A 24072-nucleotide genomic window follows, 5' to 3' on the forward strand; every position below is an offset into this window, starting at 1 on the left:
AAGGGCAGCCACCACCGAGCGCAGGGATTCCATGCGGAACTTGCGAACCCGCACAGAGCGGTTCAGAGCCTTCAAGTCCAGAATCGGACGAACCTTGCCCTCCTTCCTGGGCACGGTGAACAGATTGGAATAAAACCCCCGAAATCTGTCCCGATGAGGCACCGGAACCACCACTCCCTGAGCCCTCAGGTCCCGCACCGCCAGGTGCAGATCCCGCAGGCGCTCTGGAGACAGTTGAAGATTTGAGGGAAAAAATCTGCTCTCCGGCCGAGAGAGAAACTCGATCTTGTAATCAGATCGAACGATTTCCAGAACCCATCTGTCCCGCACACGGGCCAACCAGGGCTGAAGAAAACCGAGCAAGCGTCCCCCCACCCCAAAACTGGGTGAGGGCGCCCCTTCAGGCCGAACTGTTATGGGCTGCAGGTCCGGATTGGCCGGACTTCTGTTTCCCAGACCAGGGCTTCTTCTGAGAGCCTTGGCCTTTGAACGGTTTGCCCTTGTAGTGCGGCCGAAAGGCACGAAAGGACCCCTGAGGGGGCCGAAAATTAGCATGCTTCTTCCCAGAAGCCCCCTTAGCCTTGGGGAAATGGGGCAAGAGAGTGCTCTTACCCCCGGTGATCCCCTTAATCAACACATCCAGGGACTCCCCAAAAAGGCGAGACCCATCATAAGGCAGATTGGCTAAGGTCTTACGTGAAGATTGGTCCACCGACCAACATTTCAACCAAACCAGGCGGCGAGACAACACCGCCACGCTGTGCACACGTGCAGCCAACGGAATCAGGTCCAGGTCCGCATCACACAGATACATGACACCCTGGTGGATCTGATCCACCATATCCAGGGTCGCCGCCGAGGCCGAATCGGCCACTAGGACGCGCCTAAGCATCTGCGTCCAACTTGCGATCGCCTGGGCCGCCATGAGAGAAGCAAACAGAGCCTTAAGCATAGAACCCGTAACAGAATAAGTATGACGGGCAAGAGACTCCAGTCTCCTATCCGTGGCATCACGGAAAACAGGGGAACCCTCTGCAGGAATCGCAGTGGCTTTGTTCAAAACCGCAATTGCATGATCCACTGGCGGAGGCACACACCACCGTTCATCAGTGGCAGGCGAGAAAGGATAACGCAGCTTGAATTTACTTGGTACCGCAAAAGGCTTGCGCAGATCGCGCCATTGATCCTTAACAGCGCGCTGAAAATCAGCATTGCAGGGAAAAACCTGCGGCGTCCTGCGTTTCCTCTGCGTCCCATAAGCCGCCAAGGCAGCGGGGGGACACACTTCGTCCTGCAAACGTAGCGTCTGCTTAATGGAAGCAATCAACTCATCCATGATTGCAAGCTCTTCAGGCGAGCCAGGGGGAGAATTATCAACCCCCTCAACTTCAGCCTCTACCTCAGACCCTACTAGATCAAGAGAGGAGCAGGAGCCCGATAAGGAGGTCCCTGCCAGAACAGCCCCATCACCTTCACCCTCAGAATCAGAGGACAGAGCAACTCTGGGCCGTTTAGTAGATTGAGCAGCCACCAGCATTTGCACCTGGGCAGCAAGGCCAGCCACAATAGTGGCTAAATCCCCCCCTGGGGGGGAAACAGCGGTCCCCTGGCTTTCCACCAATACTGTAGGAAACTTGCCCTCCTGAGAATCCATTGCCCCTGTAATGCCAGACAACCAAGGGTTAACTGCCCCCTTTTAGCAAGCGCAGCCCACCGCACCACACTCAGGCACAATGAGACCCCCACAGGGAATATACAAACTGAATACAGGCAATGGATAGCAAGAACAGAAGGATAAAACCTGAGGAGACCCCGCTGCTGCTGCTGCCTCGATCGGTGTTCCTGGAAAGAGGAAGTGATGCTGCCAGGGCGCTCTATGTAAGCCTATGGAGGCTACAAGAAAATGGCCGCCGTGCATGTAAACCATGCGGCCGGAGCGGGCGCCGGTAAAATGGCGTCGTTTGGCGCCGAAAACGCCGCTCCACAGTGCATAAAAACACACACATTACATCCCAATATAAGGATACATGTTAGATCGCCGCAGCGATCGCTGTATATGCCCAAACATGCCAAGAAAAAACATGCCCCACAGCACACAGCTTCTCACACTGCCCAGCCTGACACACACAGTGTCATACAGCTCCCCCCCCCCCCTTGCAGCCCACAGCATGCAGCCGAGAGATAGGGAGACAAGCAGTGTGATTAAAGGCAGGTTACACAGTCCCAGACTGAGACCCCCCCAGACAGACAGGTCCCCACATAAATACACTTACCTCACATGGCGTGGGGAACCCGCACAGGCGAACAAGCCGCTGCACATGAGGCAGGGAGAGTCGCAATTCAAGACGCACACAATGGAGGTTAAGAAACCGCACAGCGTCCGGTGAGGTAGCCACCTCACCAATCATCCCTGCACCGAACAGGGATGGGTCGTTCACTGTGCCAGGAGCGTTACCTGGCTGAACGCTCGATGGCAGACTGGGAAGCCACTGACCCACGACCTGCGACCAGGGGGATCAGCCCGAGACCCAGTCCGCATGATCCTCTTCGTCCGAAGAACTAACTAATGCTGACAAAAATAACAGCTAAGTAAAGATAGAGAGAAAACTCAAACAAAATATTAAAAAGAAGAAAGAGTCTGGGACAGAAAGTCCCAGCACAGAGAGAGCCAGCCACTCCTGACAAGCTAGACATTAAAACTGAGATATGGTTGCAGGAAGTAGGAGGGTATTGACTGAGGGGACCACCCCTTGAGGGTGGGATATGTTAAAGCTTTATTGTTAACATATTCTGTTGCCTAGCTACTCCTTCGGAGCAAAGTCTAATACCCCATATGTGACGAATATGAAGAGGCGGCGACTGTCGGAGGACGTAAGAGAAAAAAGGGTCCCTGTGCGTGTTTGGTGCGGCTGCGGTGCGAATTTAGCCATACAAACTGTATGGCTAAACTCGCACCGCACAGCCGATCGCATGTAATGAAGGAGCAGTGCGCTCCGACATTACATGCGAACCCCGCACACGCACAAGTGTGAACCGGGGCTCAAACATAAAGATATAAAACTGTAATTTTTTGTGAAGAATCAACAACAAGTGGGACACAATCATGAAGTGGAACGAAATTTATTGGATATTTCAAACTTTGTTAACAAATAAAAAACTGAAAAATTGGGCGTGCAAAATTATTCAGCCCCTTTACTTTCAGTGCAGCAAACTCTCTCCAGAAATTCAGTAAGGATCTGAATGATCCAATGTTGACCTAAATGACTAATAATGATAAATAGAATCCACCTGTGTGTAATCAAGTCTCCGTATAAATGCACCTGCACTGTGATAGTCTCAGAAGTCCATTTAAAGCGCAGAAAGCATCATGAAGAACAAGGAACACACCAGGCAGGTCCGAGATACTGTTGTGGAGAAGTTTAAAGCTGGATTTGGATACAAAAAGATTTCCCAAGCTTTAAACATCCCAAGGAGCACTGTGCAAGCGATAATATTGAAATGGAAGGAGTATTAGACCACTGCAAAACTACGGAGACCTGGCCGTCCCTCTAAACTTTCAGCTCATACAAGCAGAAGACTGATCAGAGATGCAGCCAAGAGGCCCATGATCACTCTGGCTGAACTGCAGAGATCTACAGCTGAGGTGGGAGACTCTGTCCATAGGACAACAATCAGTCGTATACTGCACAAATCTGGCCTTTATGGAAGAGTGGCAAGAAGAAAGCCATTTCTTAAAGATATCCATAAAAAGTGTCATTTAAAGTTTGCCACAAGCCACCTGGGAGACACACCAAACATGTGGAAGAAGGTGCTCTGGTCAGATGAAACCAAAATCTAACTTTTTGGCCACAATGCAAAACGTTAAGTTTGGCGTAAAAGCAACACAGCTCATCACCCTGAACACACCATCCCCACTGTCAAACATGGTGGTGGCAGCATCATGGTTTGGGCCTGCTTTTCTTCAGCAGGGACAGGGAAGATGGTTAAAATTGATGGGAAGATGGATGGAGCCAAATACAGGACCATTCTGGAAGAAAACCTGATGGAATCTGCAAAAGACCTGAGACTGGGATGGAGATTTGTCTTCCAACAAGACAATGATCCAAAACATAAAGCAAAATCTACAATGGAATGGTTCACAAATAAAACATACCCAGGTGTTAGAATGGCCAAGTCCAGACCTGAATCCAATCGAGAATCTGTGGAAAGAACTGAAAACTGCTGTTCACAAACACTCTCCATCCAACCTCACTGAGCTCGAGCTGTTTTGCAAGGAGGAATGGGCAAAAATTTCAGTCTCTCGATGTGCAAAACCGATAGAGACATACCCCAAGCGACTTACAGTTGTAATCGCAGCAAAAGGTGGCGCTACAAAGTATTAACTTAAGGGGGCTGAATAATTTTGCACGCCCAATTTTACAGTTTTTTATTTGTTAAAAAAGTTTGAAATATCCAATAAATTTCGTTCCACTTCATGATTGTGTCCCACTTGTTGATTCTTCACAAAACATTACAGTTTTATATCTTTATGTTTGAAGCCTGAAATGTGGCAAAAGGTCGCAAAGTTCAAGGGGGCCGAATACTTTCGCAAGGCACTGTGTGTATATATATATATATATATATATAATATTTTTTTTTTTTACCATTTTGAAACTTGAGATACATTTTCAAATGACATATTTATGACTACAGACTCACACTGGTCCTGTTCTTTTACTGAAAGACGTATTTGCCTTTGGTAGCCAGTCTTTGTATTCTTTTGGATCATCTTCCTAAAATCAACTTGCAGGGGGACACCTACAGCAGGTGAGAATTTTACGGTTTGTTTTCCAGCACTAAGGTAAAGAAGAAACAGAGATTTAAAGTATATATGAACTTAACCTTGTAAAAAAACCCATTTCGTTTCAAATATATATATATAAAAAAAAAAAAAAAAAAAAAAAAAAAAAAAGTAAAACATTTGTGTGTAGATGTACATATACAAAACACATTATATATACATACATACATACACACACACACACACACACACACACACACACACACACACACACACACACAGTGTTGGAACGAGTCCCGAGGCATACGCACAAGCAGCACAAAAAGGTTTTTGACTGTAAGTTACTATGTTTTTTTAAAAATAAACGCCTAACAATACTACACCATGATGGCCCTATTATTTTGAGACACAGTAAATGCGAGGCAGATGAATGGATATAACGGTGTAAGAAAGACCCACAGTACCCCAGAGTTGAAAAACACCCGTTTAAAGAGTACCCGCAGTCCCCCAGAGAGCTGAAAATACAGCCAAGCTGAGATAGGAGTGGAGGATCATACTGGCAATAATACCACAGGAGTATTACTTGCAGTAATATGGTGAGTGGGTTAGCACACCTAGAAGTGGTTGTCACTGAAGAACACCATCACTTACAAACATTAGAGGTGGAAGAGGTGTATCAAAATATACTGGATTTGAAAACTGGGACATTGTCACATTTTTTGGATTGGAAACTGAAGCACTTTTGATTATTGATTTGTCTTATTTGACTAATAATTTGTAATAGAATTAATTTGTAAAAATAAAATTTTTTAGTTTATACTCTGATTCATTGGCACTTGCACATGGAAGAGTCGTTTGCACTTGCACCTGGAAGATTCGCATTATTGCACAATCCCACTACTAGTTGATATCATATGCACTTTATATTTATTATATGTTGAATATGTTGAATCGCAATAAAGTCACTGTGCACATTTAAATTTATTATATATCAATTACTGTTTATTTATAATTGCACATTATTCCGTTATTTTTTAACATTTAATGTGTACACTGAAGGTCTAATATTGCACATATTTATTTCCCTCTCTTTAAATATTTATTTATTAATTTATACAATACTTATGAGTTTCTGAATTGGGAATATATACCGTATTTATCGGCGTATAACACGCGCCGGCGTATAACACGCACCCCAATATTTGGAGAGAAATTTCAGGAAAAAAGCTTAAATTTAAAATAAACAGCTTTGAACTCAGAACATTTTTTTTTTTTTTTTTTTTTAATCAAAGGATATCTCACCAGTGCCCATGAATGCAGCCTCATCTGCAGTCCAACAATGCATCCTCACCAGCAGTGTCCTTATATGCAGCCCCACCATCAGTGTCCATAATGCAGCCCCACCATCAGTGTCCATAATGCAGCCCACCAGCAGTGTCCATAATGCAGCCCACCAGCAGTGTCCATAATGCAGCCCACCAGCAGTGTCCATAATGCAGCCCACCAGCAGTGTCCATAATGCAGCCCACCAGCAGTGTCCATAATGCAGCCCACCAGCAGTGTCCATACATGCAGCCCACCAGCAGTGTCCATAATGCAGCCCACCAGCAGTGTCCATACATGCAGCCCACCAGCAGTGTCCATACATGCAGCCCACCAGCAGTGTCCATACATGCAGCCCACCAGCAGTGTCCATACATGCAGCCCACCAGCAGTGTCCATACATGCAGCCCACCAGCAGTGTCCATAATGCAGCCCACCAGCAGTGCCCATAATGCAGCCCACCAGCAGTGTCCATACATGCAGCCCACCAGCAGTGTCAATGCAGCCTCGCAAGCGCAATGTCCAAACATGCAGCCTCGCAAGCGCCATTTGAACTGACCATATTTGAAAAGACCGGGAAGGAGCGCCGAGAGCAGAAGGGGCGGGCCGGGCCAAGGAGAAGGAAGGACTAGCTGTCTGTCATAAGAGCAGAAGGGGGCGGGCCGTGCCGAGGAGAAGGGAGAACGAGCGAGCGCAGTCATCGGTAGTCCCGCCTCCTCTGCCGAGACGTGCGACGTCTGTCATAGGCGGGACTTCCGATGACTACGCTCGCTCGTTCTCCCTTCTCCTCAGCACGGCCCGCCCCCTTCTGCTCTTATGACAGACAGCTAGTCCTTCCTTCTCCTCGGCCCGGCCCGGCCCGCCCCTTCTGCTCTCGGCAATGCTTCCTGGCCGTTTTTTTTTTTTAATATCGGCGTATAACACGCACTGCTGCTTTTTCCTCCATTTTTAGGAGGTACCAGTTATTGTACGAGCAGCATCAGGGGTAGAATGATATGTAAACTTCCCACGACAGCGCAAGAATCATTCTAGTAGAATAGGTACTCAGTTTTGTTATAAGCAGTGTCAGAAGAAAAAACCCACAACTGCATAGAGGGGGTGGATGCTCTGTCCGTCAATGAACATCAGAGAAATGGATTATACAGTAATTCAAAAATCCCATTTTCTCTTTCGTTCATTGACATTGACTACATGGGAAGTCCCAAAGCAGTGTCAAACATGTGGGGTGCGAACAGCAAGAAAAAAAAATACTTCCCAAGGCTAAACAAAGCCAACCAGGTAACAAGGAGCTTAACCATAAAAAAAACTGGAGCTCACCTGGAAAAAATTAAAACACCCTGAAAAGAGGACCAAGTCCTCTAAACAGCAGCGTACAAAACCTTGCGGCCGAAGGAAGCATCCGCAGATGCCAAACACATCCACCTTATAAAACTTTCTGAAAGTGTGCACAGACGACCAGGTAGCCGCCTTGCAAACCTGCATCACTGACGACTGAAGGCTCAGGAGGCACTAAGCGCCCGAGTAGAGTGCGCCTTAACGGGAAAGGAGGAACCTGACCCTTAATGGAATAAGCATGAACCACAGTCTGTCTGATCCATCTGGAAATTGTCGCAGCAGAAGCAGCCAACCCTTTGTGAGGTCCATCCGGTGAGGACATATTGTGAGTCTGACTTTCTTTAAGACTCTGTAGCTGCCAAGTACACCCTTATTGCCCGAACCACATCCAGAGAATGCAAGGCAATTTCCTTAGGATGCTTGGGCCTGGGACACAGGGAGGGCAACACAACGTCTTCATTCAAATGAAAATCAGAGACGACGTTTGGAAGGAACGACGGACATGAATGAAGAACCACCTTATCCCTGCGAACCACCAGGTAAGGCGAATGACAAGACAGCGCTGCCAGCTCGGACACCGTGCGCGCAGAAGTAATAGCCACCAAAAAGGCCACATTCTGGAACAATGTAAGTAGGGGAACCTCCCGAATGTTTTCAAAGAGAGGCTTCTGGAGAACTGACAACACAAAATTGAGGTCCCACAGCAGCAATAGAAACCGCACTGGAGAAACCAAGTGTCTCACTCCCTGGAGAAAGGTACACACCAAGGAGTGTGTGGCCAATGGACATTGAAAGAAAACCGCCAAAGCTGAAACCTGGCCCTTGATGGTACTCAAGGCCAGGCGCTGCTCAACTCCTCACTGGAGGAAGGCCAAGATCCGAGTCACAGAAAAGGAGCGAGGATGAACCCTGAGGGATTCACACCACGCAATGTACATCTTCCAAGTACGATGGTAAATCTTCCTAGAAGTAGATTTTCTAGCCTTTAACAGCGTAGGAATCACAGAGTCAGACAGCCCTCTATTTTTCAGCACCTGGCTTTCAACAGCCAAGCCGTCAAAGCCAGCGACTGTAAAACAGGATGGAAGATTGACCCTTGCAACAACAGATCTTCCTTGAGAGGAAGTCCCCAAGGAGCATCGGCGACCAGCCGTACCAGATTAGCGAGGCCAATCTGGAAGCCACTAGGATGACCGGAATCACTTCTGCCTCGATCCGGCGCAGGAGTCTCAGCAGAAGCTTGAGAGGAGGAAAAGCGTAAAACAGATGATACCAACTCTAAAAGGAGCCATTAATGCGTCTGTGGCGTCGGCTACAGGATCTTGGGACTGTGCCACAAACCTCTGCACTTTCCTGTTGAGGCAAGAGGCTAACAGATCTACCTTGGGAGTACCCCACCAGGAGACACAACTGATGAAACACCTCCAGATGAATTGACCATTCCCCCAGGTCCAATGCCTGTTAACTGAGGTAATCCGCCTGCCAATTTTCCACCCTTGGAATGTGCACAGCAGAGAGGGCTGGAAAAAAATCGTTCTGCCCACCTTAGAATTCTGGCTACTTCTCGAGCCGCCAGGACACTTCTTGTGCCCCCTTTGTGATTGATATAGGCCATGGCCATGGCACTGTCCAATTGAATCCGTACCAGACACCCCTGGAGACGACATGTCCAATGATCCAGAGAGAGTCTGATCGCTCAGGGTTCCAGTACATTGATCGGTAGCCTAGACCCTTCTTCCAGAGTCCAGACCCGGTGAGCTCACTCTGTGCCAAGGATGCCTCCCCACCCGGACAGGCTGGCGGCCCTGGTGACGACCGCCCAGTAAAGGGGAAGAAACGAGTTGCCCTGACGAAGTGCCTGAGAACAAAGCCACCAAACCAGGGACCCCTCGTACTTCGGCTCAAAAGGATCAGATTGTCTAGAGACTGAGGATTCTTGTTACATTTCACCAGAATCTCTTTTTGCAGAGATCTCGTGTGGAACTGTGCATACGGAACCATCTCGAAGTAGACACCATCAGGCCCAGTACCCGCATGCAAGACCGAAGAGATGAACAGCAGAAGCTGAATTGCCTCCTGCAATTTCTGATGTTTTTCCAGAGGAAGAAACACTCTGGCTGAGGCTAAGTCCAGAGTCAGACCCAGATAGTCCAGGCTCGTGGATGGAACCAGAGCAGACTTCTGAAGATTCAGAATCCAACCGAACTACCTCGCAGAGTAATCTCAAAGTTGTCCAACAGAGCAGTGGAAAACTCTGCTCGCAAAAGCAGATTGTCCAGATACCCCAGTACTGCTATCCCCCGCTGACGCAGCAATGAGAAGCACTGGGGCCAATATTTTTGTGAAGACCTGAGGAGCGAAGGAGAGACCAAAGGGTAATGCCACAAACTGATAATGCTCCTCGCCCACGGCAAAGCAGAGGAAGTGCTGGTGGACCAACACATATTGGGATGTGTAGGTAGGCGTCTATGCTATCTATGGAGGCCAGGAAATCCCCCTGATGTATGGATGCCACCACTGAGCGAAAAGATTCCATTAGGAACTTCTGTACCCGCACAAAGCAGTTTAGTGTCTTAAAGTCCAGAACTGGACGCACCTTACCTTCCTTCCTGGGAACTGTAAACTGGTTTGAGTAAAACCTTGAAAACGTTCCGATGTCAGAACCAGAACAATCACCCCTTGTAACAATGTCTTGCGCTGCCCCAAAGAGATCCCCTAAGTGATCTGGGGACAAGTGCAGGTTGGAAGGGAAGAACCTGTCCGGAGGATATGATTGAAACTCAATCTTGTAGCCGGAGCGAATGACTTTGTGGACCCACTTGGCCTGTGTCAAGGAGGTCCACAGATCCGGAAACCCGCAAAGACGTCCCCCCACCCTAGATACGGGTGAGGGCGCCCCTTCATGAGGAGGAAGCCTTGTCTGTAGGTTTAGCAGAACCCGCTCGTGGCTTGCCGGACCAGGTTCTCTTAGAACCCCCTGCAGAGGCTTTGAAGGGCTGAGATACCTTGTCTTTAGACCTTGAAGGACGAAAAGGCCTCGTGAGCCAAAAAGAAAGGCCCCCCAGACCAGCATTTTCAGCCAGATAATGCGCCGCAGGACCACTGCTGAGACAGACAGTCTAGAAATCAAGGGAGCCGCATCCAAAGAGGCTTCACAGACAAACTGTAGCCCTTGGACCAGCTGATCCGCCAGCTCCGCAAAGGCAGGGGGGAGCTGTTATCCCTCCAGTTCCCGGCATAGAAGTTTTGCTCATTCCGTCATAGATTGCGACACCAGGGCAATAGTAAATACCAGCCTTAGTGTTAAACCAGCCACAGTAAACATATGGCAGGTCAAGGCCTCCGACCTCCTATCAGCCGGATCTGAGAAGATCGGGGGACTCTTCAACCGGGATTAAGGTGGCTTTATTAAACCTGGAAATCGGGGAGTCCACTACAAGAGGAACCATTCATTTTTTTTAGGAAGGGAATCCTCATAGGGGTATAGCATTGCAAAATGCTTAGGGATCGCCAAGGTGCGTTTCGGGCACCCCCACTGTTTTGTGACAATAATAACACCTGTGGGTGGCAATAGTGACCCGCGCCTTTGATGCTGCGTTCGTTGCATCCTCCATCTTTAAGAATCAACGCATCCACTAGCGCCTTTTCATGCACGGCTAGAGGAGCAGAGAACAATCTTCACTATCTGAGCGAGCATACCGAAGGGTAACTCGCATCCGCGGCGGCTGAATCAGATTCTGGATGTGATGGTACCAAGGAAGCAGGTGAAGGCAGGGGACACTTTTTGTTAGCCCGTTTGCCCAAGACCAAATCTACCTTGGACACCAAGGACTCCAGGACCGCCGTCAGTGCAGTCAGGTGTTGGGACCCGCAGGACCCGACAGCCTCTGAGAGGGGATCAGGTGGTGAAATATGCTCCAGGGACTCCATGAATGGAGAGGGGACCCACACAAAAAAGGTGTAGAAAACTGCAAGGAACACCACACCACACCAGCGGCACCACAAGGCCTAGCACAGAGCACTACCGCTGCAACATCAGAGAGAGGGAGAGAGAACCCCACAGACTCACCACCGGTCAGGTACTCACAGCACCGAACTGCGCACCATGCTGCGATCAGGAAGAGAAATATCCAGCGACCAGCATTAGAGGCAGAGGAGGGGCTCCCACCGTCAAATCACTGCCAATCCGGCTCCAAAAACATGGCCGCTGATATTTTAAATGGGAAACCACAAGAAAATGGCCGCTGAGGCTTCACAAACATGGCCGCCGATCTGCAGCATAAAAGGCTGGCAGGCGCCCCCCCCGAGGTTCGATCATTCAGTCGCTGGCGGCGCGCTCCCCCCCTCCCTATCGCCAGCTCAACACCCCAGGCCGACCTAAAAAGGTATTACCACACCAGGAACAGGGTGGGCAGACCACCGCTCCATCGTAACGCGGGTGCTGTTGGCCAGGAGGTAACGCTGCAAATCAGGCGAAGCCAGTTCGTATGCGCCCTCGCGAGACATTTTACTAGCAGGCCAGCCCCCGTCCAGTGGGGCTATGTCGCGGCTGACCTATAGCGGAGCTGCCAGTCGGCACGCGTTTGCTGGCCAGACTGGGGGGAACCTCTGGATCCAGATTATCCAGTCCATTGCCCAGTCCGGCACTTGATTGTAGATCTCACAGGAACAAAAAGTTATAAAAAGAGGAAAAAGATTTAATTTAAAAAGAAAAAAAATTGCCAGCACCAGACATCCCAGCAAGGAACTAGGTCCTTACTCCTGACTAGGCAGAAAAAACTGAGTACCCTCTAGCAGAGAGTTGGGATTATACCTCCTGGGACTGCCCCATAGGCTTAGTCAAGTTCTTTCCTGCCTAGTGTCCTACTCCTGTAGGGGGCAGCATAACCCACGTAATCAAGAAGATGAGGAGCTGTATCTGTCAATGAACAAAAGAGAAAATGCTTTTTCACATCTTAAAGTTTATGTAAACCCAAACAATCAGCTTCTCCTTTTGTTCCCTTTTAGTTTGCTAAATAAACCATAAAAACAGGATTTTTTACTTAAAAAGCTTTTTTTGGAATTCCTTTGTGGACACAGAATTTCAGATTTAAACACAATCGGGAAGACTGAATACTGGCTAACATAAAAATCCATAAAAAAGCCAGTACTCATAACCCCTCCTCTACCCAGCATGCCTCAGTTTTGTGGTAAAGCAGTACCAAAGCATGAGCAGGAACACAGAAGTGTGTAACCTGCATCCCTCAATGGACTGATTTTACAGTAAGTACAAAAATCCTATTTTCTTTTGTTTTATTGACACAGAGATTCAGATGTCCAAAAGCTGTCCATTGATTGTAAAGGCAGATTTTTTTTTTTATATCTTAATGCATTAAGTAAAAAAAAACCTTGTGTGTGCAGCAACCCCCCTAATACTTACCTGAGCCCATCTTTATCCAGCGATGTTGCAGGAGTTTCTCAGCAGCACAGCTTGTCAGGAGCCAATCAGGAGAGAGAGGGGCAGGGCTAGGTCGCGACTGGGGTCATTCAACAGGAGGGAGAGGCCAGGAGCACTGAAGAGGGACTCGAGCCGCTCTGTGCAACACTAACTGCACAGAGCAGATAAGTATAAGATGCTTTTTTTTTTTAAACAAAACTTTACAAATCACTTTAAGGGAGGGCAACACAGCAGAAAACCCCAACCAGCCTCCCTAAGAGGAATGGGAATCACTTGCATCTTAAGAATCACCTAAAAAGGACGAACGCTTGAATCTGAATGGATGAAATGGAACCCCCTACCAGACAGGAAATCTGCCTGGTAGAGATGGATAGTCAACCTGATGCTCCAGAGCAGGACAGAGAGGACGGCCACCAGAGGGGGATGACTACATGTGGGAAAGAAACACTGAACAGGAATCTGGCAAGCGACTGAACAACTAGAACTCACCAAAACAGGTAGAATATCTGTCCCAAAATGGGACAAAAAGGCCATGACCACATGTGGTCAACAGTGAGAAAACTCTTGGAACAACCCCAAGAAGAACAGATCCCGGGCAAAAACAAAGGGCAAGGAATAACTACCGTACAGGCAAAAAGACACTCCTAACCCTTAGATTCAAGGAGGGGAGGGGTGGGTGACAAAAAAACAACAACAAAAAAAAAAACCTCTGTGACTAAAGGGTTTTCCTAGCCAGGCAACCGATCTTCTAAGCGAGACAAAACACAATAGCTCACAAAAGGGTATAAGGAGACTCCTGAGACCACTAAAAGGTAATAGTCGGATCCAACAAAGCCCATCATAACTGAAAGGGTAGGGTGTATGGTAGGCACAACCACAAGGAAAGGCAAGAAAGCAAGTAAGATTTTAGTGAGATAGGAACCACCAGCAGGAACTTGCCTATCCCAGATTATAGTCATGTGCCTAAAAAGCTTCTAATTCTCCCAGATCCCACAGGCATCAACAGCAGAGGAGTGAAGGAAAGGATTCTCAGCAGAAGAGCTAAGAGCCTTCACCTGAAGATCAGAAGGAGCAAACTCATCTGAAGAACTTTCCAAAATGCTGAGGGTCAGCCAGACACGGTGGGCCTGATTTCAGATGACCAGTTCCTGCAAAGTCCTCTGGACATACTTTATTCTCAGCAGCGGGATCTTGCAGCAAGGAGCTTCAGTATTCTCCCTGTTGACAAAACAATGAGACATAAGGCCTTCCAGCTAGGGCTGCCACGACGCGTCAACGTAGTCAACTACGTCGACAACAAAAATTGTCGACGTGCGTGAAAGGCGTTGACGTGTCAACACGTGACGTGACGTCACACGCATCTCGCGCGAGTTGCTTGTAAATAGCGGAACATAGCAGCGGTAATGGCGACTTCTGATCCTGGGGGAGAAAGATCCAGCAGCAGCAGCAGTTCCAGCAGCACAGTTCCAGTACCACAAAAGGCTTCCAGCAGCAGTTCCAGCAGCCCAGTTCCAGTACCACAAAAGGGAGCGAGAGCACGATCACGGTCGTCAAGGGTATGGGAATACTTTCAGCAGAGGCCAAATAAAATGGTCCTTTGTTCCCTTTGCAAAAGTGAAATGGCATACCACGGCAGCACAACTGCTATGCACGAGCACCTCAGAAGAAAGCATCCTGGCGCACTGACCACAAAGGACGAGCCATCTTTGTAAGTACTAGTACTACTAATTTCAACAATATAATTAATGCTAGCTGATGATTGCTCAGGCCGGGCCAGCTCACTTTTCTTAAATGGACTACAAGGCAATTTGCATTTGCAGCCCTCAGTGTCTGTCTTGCTAATCTGTGGATCCCTCAGGTCATGATTGACAAGTGCAATGATCTGACCATGACCACCAGCACACCTGAGAGCAACAACATATTTTGACTATCACTGCAGCATTATTAATTACAACTTTGGCCATGGATATCTAAAACTTCTACTAGAAAATAATAGAGTTATTACCTGATAACTCCTTTTCCAAGAATCCTCCAGGACGGTCACATGAGAGATAGGCTCCACCTCCTGCAGGAAACACAAGCACACAAGTTTAAAACAAGCCGCCCTAGGCTGCCCCCTCAGTTGTACAAAGATTGCCTTGTTTTCAAACACGAGTGTGCCGACATACTGACTTAGTATCTTATATCAATGAGGGTGGGGGTCTACCGTCCTGGAGGATTCCTGGAAAAGGAGTTATCAGGTAATAACTCTATTATTCCCCAGTCATCCTCCAGGACGGTCACATGAGACCCCAAAGATTTATACCTAGGGTGGGACTACCGCCTGCGGACCTTTCGACCAAAGGTCAGATCTTTGGCGGAGACCAAGTCGATCCTGTAATGCTTTGCAAAAATAGAATCACTGGACCAGATGGCTGCTCGACCAATTTGCTGAATGGAGGCCCCAGCTCTCTCTGCCCAGGACGTGGCTATGGAGCGTGTAGAGTGTGCCTTCACGTGTGTTGGTACAGCTTGTTTTTGATTGTCGTAAGACATTTTTATTGCGTTTTTTATCCATCTGGCAATGGAGTTTTTGGACGCTGGTTTTCCTTTATGTATCCCTCTGAACAGTACGAATAGATTCGGGGCTTTTCTGAATTGTTTTGGTGGTTTCCAAATAGGTTAGGGTGCACCTTCTAAACGTCCAGGGTTGCGAACATAGCCTTTCCTTGGTTAGCCAAATTTTGGCAAAAGGATGGCAAGATGATTTCCTGAGATCTGTGAAACTCTGATGAGTTTTTAGGAAGAAACGGTGGGTCAGTCCCGAGTATGATTTTGTCTGAAAAGACGGTGAGGAAAGGCTCTTTATTGAGAGTGCTTGGAGTTCACTGACCCTTCTGGCTGAAGTAATTGCTATCAAAAAAGCCGTCTTGAGTGTCAGGTTTTCTACAGAGGCTTCCGAGATTGGCTCAAAAGGTGTTTGAGTGAAAGCCTTGAATACCAAGGAGAGGTTCCATGGTGCCACATTCATGGTCTCGATTGGGCGTGATCTCGCTATAGATTTGAAAAACTGTGTAATTAGCGGGTTTGCACTAAGCTGGGTATCCAGAAAGACAAAGTGCAGCAGTGTGTACCTTGAGGGTGCTTACTGTCAACCCTGCTTCTGCTCCGTCCAGTAAAAACTCCAGCACTGTTGCTATGTCTTGTAGGTCTCTGTTTTTCTGGCGCATGTTTGCTTAGTACCTATTCCAGATTTTCCTGTATATTTTCTGTGTAACGGGTTTTCTGCTATTTAAAAGGGTTTCTATCACTCTTGGAGTGAGGCCTTTTCTTCGTAGAATGCCCCGTTCAACCTCCACGCTGTTAATTTTAGGGTTTGAAGTTGAGGGTGATGGGCTCCTGACTGGTGAAGAAGGGCATTCTGTAGTGGCAAGGTCCAGGGTTCTGCCTCTGTCATTTTCCTCAGGGCCAAGAACCAGGATCTTTTTGCCCAGAGTGGTGCTATGAGAATCACTCTTGCTTTTCCTGTCCGAACCTTCCTGATTGTTCTGGGGAGTAATTGTATGGGTGGGAAAGCGTACCCCAGCCTGAATGGCCATGGGAACCCTAGGGAGTCTTTTCCCTCTTCAGAGAGAAGTATTTCTCCACCTTCTTGGTGTTCGCCGAGGCGAAGAGATCCACCTCCGGGACTTCCCATTTCCTGACGATTTTGGCAAAGATTTGGTCGTTCAGTTGCCATTCTGTTGGGTCTAGCGGTTTTCTGCTCAGTGTGTCCGCTAGTGTATTGAGCGAACCTTTTATATGTATCGCTGATAGGGATTGAATGTGCGTTTCTGCCCAGGAGAGGAGCGCATGTGCTGTCCTCATAAGGGTCTTTGATCTTGTACCTCCCTGTCGATTGATGTATGCTACTGGCATCACGTTGTCTGACAGTATCTGCACATGTTTTCCCGTTACTGTTTCTTGGAACGCTAGTAGAGCCCTCCATACAGCTGTTAGTTCCCTTAGGTTGGAAGATGCTTTTGTCAGAGTGGGGTCCCATGTCCCTTGCCTGACCTGTTGTCCGATGTGCGCACCCCATCCGGATGCACTTGCGTCCGTAGTGACCTGGACTTGTGTCTGTGGTAACCAGGGTTTGCCTTCCCTGAGTGGTCTTGTGCATCCACCTGGTTAGGGTTTCTCTCCATCTAATAAGTGGTGTTGTAGTGCCCTCATGTGTAGTTGGCTCCACTTGACCGCTGGTATGGCTGCGGACATGCGTCCTAAGAGAGACATGACAGCTCTCCTGGTCCCCTGTCTTGCTGTCTTCAGCTGGCTTGCTCTGTTGCTCAACTTCGTTGTTTTTTCCTCTGGTAGGAGGATCTTTTGCTTTGTTGAGTTGATGATGTAGCCCAAAAATAAGATTTCCTGGGAAGGGATCCTGATTGATTTTTTGAAGTTGATTTTCCAACCTATGTGGGTGAGAAATAGTTCGGACTCTTGTAGACCAGCCATGGCCTCTTCTTGGGAGGCTCCAAAGATTAGGAAGTCGTCCAGATAAGGGATAATCTGGACCCCTCTTAATCTGAGTTCCTGTATTGACTCCGCTATAATTTTTGTAAATATGTGCGGGGCTGAAGAGATGCCGAAGGGGAGGGCTTGATACTGAAAGTGTCGCGTCCTTGACCCCTCCTGGATGGCAAACCTCAGGAATTTTTGGTGGTTTGGGTGTATCGGTACATGTAGGTAGGAGTCCTTCAGGTCGAGCGTTACTAAAAGTGCTGCCTTCGGGAGGATCGTTCGAATTGAAAAAATTGTTTCCATTTTGAATTTTCTGTAGGTTATAGTTTTGTTCAAATTCTTTAGGTTCAGAATCAATCGGGGTTTGCCGGAGGGTTTTACTCTCAGAAAGATTTGTGAGTAATGCCCCTGGGAGAAGAGGGATGGGTTTATTTCCGTTATTACTTCTTCCCTTAGTAGCTCCCTGATTGCGGATTTCATGATCTTTTTGTGGTCTGATCCGGCTTGTACTTTCGTAGCCCTGAACCTGTTTGATGGTTTTGAATCGAATTCCATTTTGTAGCCTTGGGCTATTGTTTGTAGAATGAAGTTGTTTGAGCAGAATGCTTTCCACTGCGGAAGAAAATGACGCAGTCTGCCTCTCACTGCCTGGCTGGCGTCATTGTGTCTTGCTGGAAGAAGCCGTATTTTGGAACAGGACATTGGGTTTAGCTTTGTTCCTGTTGAAGGTCCATCTGCGTTGTGTCTGAGGTCTCTCGTTTTCGTCTGTTTCACGTCTTGGGTGACGAAAAAACGTCTTTTTTTTTTTTTTTAACGGAAATCCTTTCGTTCGGTCTGCTGATCTTTCTAGAACTGTTTTGAGTTCCGCCCCAAACAGCAGGTTACCGTCAAATGGGATGTTGCATAATTTATTTTTGGAGGCATAATCCCCTCCCAGGTCTTCAACCATAAGGCTCTTCTGGCTGGGTTGATAAGACCTGTGTTGCGGGCGGAAAATCTTATTGCTTCCGCTGAGGCATCTGCCATATAGGCCACCCCTTTCTCTACGAGGACTAGGGAAACCAGAGCTTCTTCGGTTCCCGGGATTTTGCTCAGATGATCTTTGAGCTGCTCCACCCAAAAAGCGACATTTCTAGCAACGCATGTATTTGCGATGTTGGGCCCTGGGTTTTCACTTTGTTTTAGGGGTTTTTCCCTGGTATGAAGTGGTTGCTCTGTCCTGTCCCTTCATCGTGTGATAGTTGATTGTAAACTCTGTAGCGTAGACATTTCTTTTTTGAAGTCCATGAAATCTTTCGCTAAGGGTTTACTTTCTTCCTCTATTATCATTTTAATGCATTTTTCGCATAACAGTTTGTCACTTTCCGGTGTAATTTTTGCTATGCATGTGCGACAATGTTTCCTCTTTTTTTTTTTTTTCCGTGGCTTCCGCCATTTCCTGGCTTTTGGGCTAAGAGAGAAATCACAGAGCCCAGGGTAGCCGATAGACAGAGAGGATAGTGAGTGACAAAATAGAGGAAGGTGGGGGGAGGGGGGGGGGGAGAGAGAGAGAAAGAGTAAGGCCCCATGCACACGGGACGTTTTTAACGCCGCTGTAAGCAGCGTCAGGCGTTTTCTTTTTGCAGCCTAAAAACGCCCCTCCATGTTATTCTATGGCCTCATGCACACTCAGACGTTTTTGAGCTGTAAGTGGCTTAGACGTTTTTAGGCTGCAACAAGAACCCACCACCTGCGCGTTCTGAGGACCAGCGTTACAGCGTTAAAAACGCCTGACGCTGCTAAAAGCTGAATAACTTTGCTATAACGTTGCTTAACGTGCGTTAAGCCACGTTATACGTTTTTTTTTCTTCCATTCAAAATCAATGGTTCCCTATGGGATCCTATTGATTTGAATGGAGGTCGCACCGCAACACCGCAAGTCGGATCCGACTTGCGGGGTGACTTGCGCTGTGGGAATCTTGAGGGGGAACTCCACGCCAAAATGGGAAAAAAACGGCGTGGGGTCCCCCCCAGGGTTCCAAACTAGGCCCTTCGGGTCTGTTATGGAATTTGAGGGTAGCCCCATGCCGAAAAAACGGCATGGGGTCCCCCCCAAAATCCATACCAGACCCTTAACCGAGCATGCAGCCCGGCAGGCCAGGAAAGGGGAGGGGACGAGCGAGCGGCCCCACCCCCCCTGGACCACACCAGGCCACATGCCCTCAACATGGGGGGGTGTTGGTGCTTTGGGGCAGGGGGAGCTCTGCACCCCCCACCTCAAAGCACCTTGCCCCCATGTTGATGAGGACAAGGGCCTCATCCCCACAACCCTGGCCGGTGGTTGTGGGGGTCTGCGGGCAGGGGGCTCATCGGAATCTGGAAGCCCCCTTTAACAAGGGGGCACCCCAGATCCCGGACCCCCTCCCTATGTGAATGGGTATGGGGTACACTGTACCCCTACCCATTCACCCCATAAAAGGCAGTGTATGGAAATAACGACAAGAGACGTTTTGGAAAGTTTATTAAAAATCTTCATCCGACTCTTCTTGTCTTCTCCTCTCCGGGGGTCTTCTCCGGGGTCTTCTGCTCTTTTGCTGTCCGCCCTTCTTGTCTTCTCCTCTCCGGGGTCTTCTGCTCTTTTGCTGTCCCCCTCTTCTTGTGTTCTTCTCTCCGGGGTCTTCTGCTGTCCCCTCTTCTGCTGTCCTCTCTTCTTTTCTTCTCCTCTCCGGTCTTCTGCTCTTTTGCTGTCGGCTGTCGGCTGTCTTCTTCCTCCGGTCCTCCTCCGACGACGTCTCCGCTGATTATGCCTATCTCCGGTCTCTTCAGCTTATTATATAGCCATTAGGGGCGTGGCCCCGATGACGTCATCTGGAGACCCCGCCCCCTCATGTCACAGATGACGTCATATGTGACATGAGGGGGCGGGGCCTCCAGATGACGTCATCGGGGCCACGCCCCTAATGGCTATATAATAAGCTGAAGAGACCGGAGATAGGCATAATCAGCGGAGACGTCGTCGGAGGAGGACCGGAGGAAGAAGACAGCCGACAGCCGACAGCAAAAGAGCAGAAGACCGGAGAGGAGAAGAAAAGAAGAGAGGACAGCAGAAGAGGGGACAGCAGAAGACCCCGGAGAGAAGAACACAAGAAGAGGGGGACAGCAAAAGAGCAGAAGACCCCGGAGAAGACCCCGGAGAGGAGAAGACAAGAAGGGCGGACAGCAAAAGAGCAGAAGACCCCGGAGAAGACCCCCGGAGAGGAGAAGACAAGAAGAGTCGGATGAAGATTTTTAATAAACTTTCCAAAACGTCTCTTGTCGTTATTTCCATACACTGCCTTTTATGGGGTGAATGGGTAGGGGTACAGTGTACCCCATACCCATTCACATAGGGAGGGGGTCCGGGATCTGGGGTGCCCCCTTGTTAAAGGGGGCTTCCAGATTCCGATGAGCCCCCTGCCCGCAGACCCCCACAACCACCGGCCAGGGTTGTGGGGATGAGGCCCTTGTCCTCATCAACATGGGGGCAAGGTGCTTTGAGGTGGGGGGTGCAGAGCTCCCCCTGCCCCAAAGCACCAACACCCCCCCATGTTGAGGGCATGTGGCTTGGTGTGGTCCAGGGGGGGTGGGGCCGCTCGCTCGTCCCCTCCCCTTTCCTGGCCTGCCGGGCTGCATGCTCGGATAAGGGTTTGGTATGGATTTTAGGGGAACCCCATGCCGTTTTTTCAGCATGGGGCTACCCTCAAATTCCATAACAGACCCGAAGGGCCTGGTTTGGAACCCTGGGGGGGACCCCCACGCCGTTTTTTTCCCATTTTGGCGTGGAGTTCCCCCTCAAGATTCTCACAGCGCAAGTCGCCCCGCAAGTCGGATCCGACTTGCGGTGTTGCGGTGCGACCTCCATTCAAATCAATAGGCTCCCATAGGGAACCATTGATTTTGAATGGAAGAAAAAAAAACGCTGCTAAAAGCAACGTGGCAAAACGTGCAATAACGCCAATGGAAAAAGCTACTGAAAGCACGTTTTTACAGCTGCTTTTTCCGGCGTCAGAACTAACTTTGACGTACGTTTTTTCTAACGCCCCGTGTGCATGGGGCCTTAGTTACAACCCTTGAACACCTCTCCCCCCTTGCCAAAAAAAAAAATATTTTTTTTTCCCCATATAAAGAGTGAGGGTAAGCCGTATGCTGGGCATCCCATCCATCCCCCCGCCTCCTTACTGTGAGAGAGCTGGGGTTAAGTTCCGCAGTCTCTGGCAGTTTTGTCCGGTCCTCTGCCATAAGACCGTCCTGGAGGGGGGGTCACTTCAAGGTCTGAAGTGATAACCGCGCTGCTGCTGTGTCTATGGTGCCTTTTTAGGTTTAAAATTCGCACCAGATTGCGATTGGGGCCCGCCCCTCGAAGAAAGGGCATCCCCTTGGTTATTTGCGGCATTTTGCCCATATCCAAGATGGCCGCTTGGCCACTTCCTGTGGTGAGGCCATCTTGCTGATGTCACTTCCTGTGCGACGCTCCTGCCGCATGGATGGAAATGTTTGCAGCGTGGATTGCGATCGGGGCCCACCCCTCGAAGTAAGGGCATCCCCTTGGTTATTTGCAGCATTTTGCCCATATCCAAGATGGCCGCTTGGCCACTTCCTGTGGTGGGGCCATCTTGCTGATGTCACTTCCTGTGCGACGCCCTGCCACATGGATGGAAATGTTTGCAGAGTGGTGACAGCAAGAAAGGAACCCGTCCATCCGTTTCCCCCCGTGAGCCTGCCCGGAGGCATTGGAGGGTGGTCAAACTACGTGCTACACCTGGTGCCATAGTGAGTACTCCTGGCTCGGTCTTCTCCCATTCCTACTTAGCCTAAAGCAGGGATGGGAGGCAAGAAATAGAGTTTCCTATATCCCTTGCAGCAGTCACTTACCTTTTCAGTGGGGGGTTTCGGTTCGATGCTGTGATCTTTTTCTCCCCCCTTTCTCTTTCCCCCCCTTCACCCCATAACCTGTGACTGACTGCCTCGTCAGCTGTATCGCAGGGGGTACCCAGGGACACCTGCCGTGAGTAAAAAGGACCTGTTTCCAGGCCAAAAATAACAAACTGGGGAATTATCCCCTCTTGTGCCGGTGTTTGCAGGACGCAGGAAACACAAGAACTAAAGGGGGCAGCCTAGGGCGACTTGTTTTAAACTTGTGTGCTTGTGTTTCCTGCAGGAGGTGGAGCCTATCTCTCATGTGACCGTCCTGGAGGATGACTGGGGAAAATACAATTAGTATTGTTAGCGTTGAGGCTGAGCATTCATAGATGTGTAAATTGGTAATGTTATTAATTATTATTCATGTTGTTTTTCCTCAGGAAGAGGCAAAGCTGTGTACAAGATTTTTTCTTTCATAAAAAGGAGGTCACTGCTTGCATACCCCAAGTGGCCATTACACTTACCAATAGCATAGTCAACATGATTGTAAAAGATACGAGACCTCTTTCCATTGTAGACGGTCAAGGATTTCGTGAGATGATCAGCACATTTTACCCAGGATACACACTTCCCTCCAGGTCCCATTTCACTAAGCTGATGGAGAGGAAATATGAGGAGAATTTTGAAAGATTGAAAGCGTCAATCAAAGATGTCAAATCCAAAATAGCTCTCACCACAGACGCATGGACCAGTATTGCCACAGAGGCATACTTGGGTGTCACATGCCACTTCATTAATGAAGACTGGAAGCTTACATCCTACAATCTGACCACTATGCCACTTGAAGATCGCCACACAGCTGAAAACATTGCTAACTGGGTGGAAAAAGCAGCTGAGAAGTTTGAGATATACATGGCCAATGTAATTGCAGTTGTTCATGATAATGCTGCAAATGTTGTCGCTGCTCTGCGTATTTTGGAAGAAAAGCATCCTGGCATCTCTTCTCTCAGGTGTGCTGGTCATACATTGCAGCTAGTTGTCAACCATGCCCTGAGGGATCCCCAGATCAGCAAGACACTGAGGGCTGCGAAGTGCCTTGTGGAACATTTTAAAAAAAGTGAGCTGGCCACTACAAAGCTTAGAGCAAAGCAACAACAAATGGGTACCCCTGATCATGCACTAATAAATGATGTATCCGTAAGATGGAACAGTACTTTACACATGATCAGTCGCCTGCTTGAACAGAGGTGGCCTGTGACTGCAACACTTTCCGATCCTGATGTCACACCACAAGGGAAGCGCTTCCTGGATTTAAAACATGATCAGTGGAGCTTACTTGAGGAAGTGGAACAAGTCTTGAAGCCTTTTGAGTGTGCTACTGTTTTCTTGAGTGGAGAGTCCTATGTGACTGGTTCCGCTCTGATGCAAGCAAAAACAAAGAAGAAAGCCGCTCAGGTGCAAGTTCAGCACTCGGTGCAGGTCAGATCCGCCATCCAGGCATGTAGACATCCAAAAGAGAGAGACCGCACTCAAAGATGTTAGATAAAAATCCTTAGGACTCCTTTATTCTCCATAAATCCAATAGACAGCAGACAGACAGTGCAATACACGGACAGACGTGTCGGGTTGACGCGTTTCACGATAAAAATCGCTTATTCATAACCACACACCAGGTGTGTGGTTATGAATAAGCGATTTTTATCGTGAAACGCGTCAACCCGACACGTCTGTCCGTGTATTGCACTGTCTGTCTGCTGTCTATTGGATTTATGGAGAATAAAGGAGTCCTAAGGATTTTTATCTAACATCTTTGAGTGCGGTCTCTCTCTTTTGGATGTCT

At 48.6% G+C, this 24072-nt stretch overlaps 1 protein-coding gene across 2 annotated transcripts in view; it reads right to left on the minus strand.

Moving 5' to 3' along the window:
• Window positions 1–24072, minus strand: part of PARP2 (poly(ADP-ribose) polymerase 2) — a 136638-nt gene that overhangs the window by 88637 nt on the left and 23929 nt on the right. For both annotated transcript variants that reach the window (XM_082256088.1, XM_082256089.1), the window contains exon 3: window positions 4699–4835. In XM_082256088.1, the coding sequence (XP_082112214.1) occupies window positions 4699–4835 (137 nt within the window). The remainder of the gene's footprint in view (window positions 1–4698; window positions 4836–24072) is intronic.

The sequence above is a fragment of the Pelophylax lessonae genome (assembly GCF_965119305.1).
Source record: "Pelophylax lessonae genome assembly, chromosome: 1".
Classification (NCBI taxonomy): domain Eukaryota; kingdom Metazoa; phylum Chordata; class Amphibia; order Anura; family Ranidae; genus Pelophylax; species Pelophylax lessonae.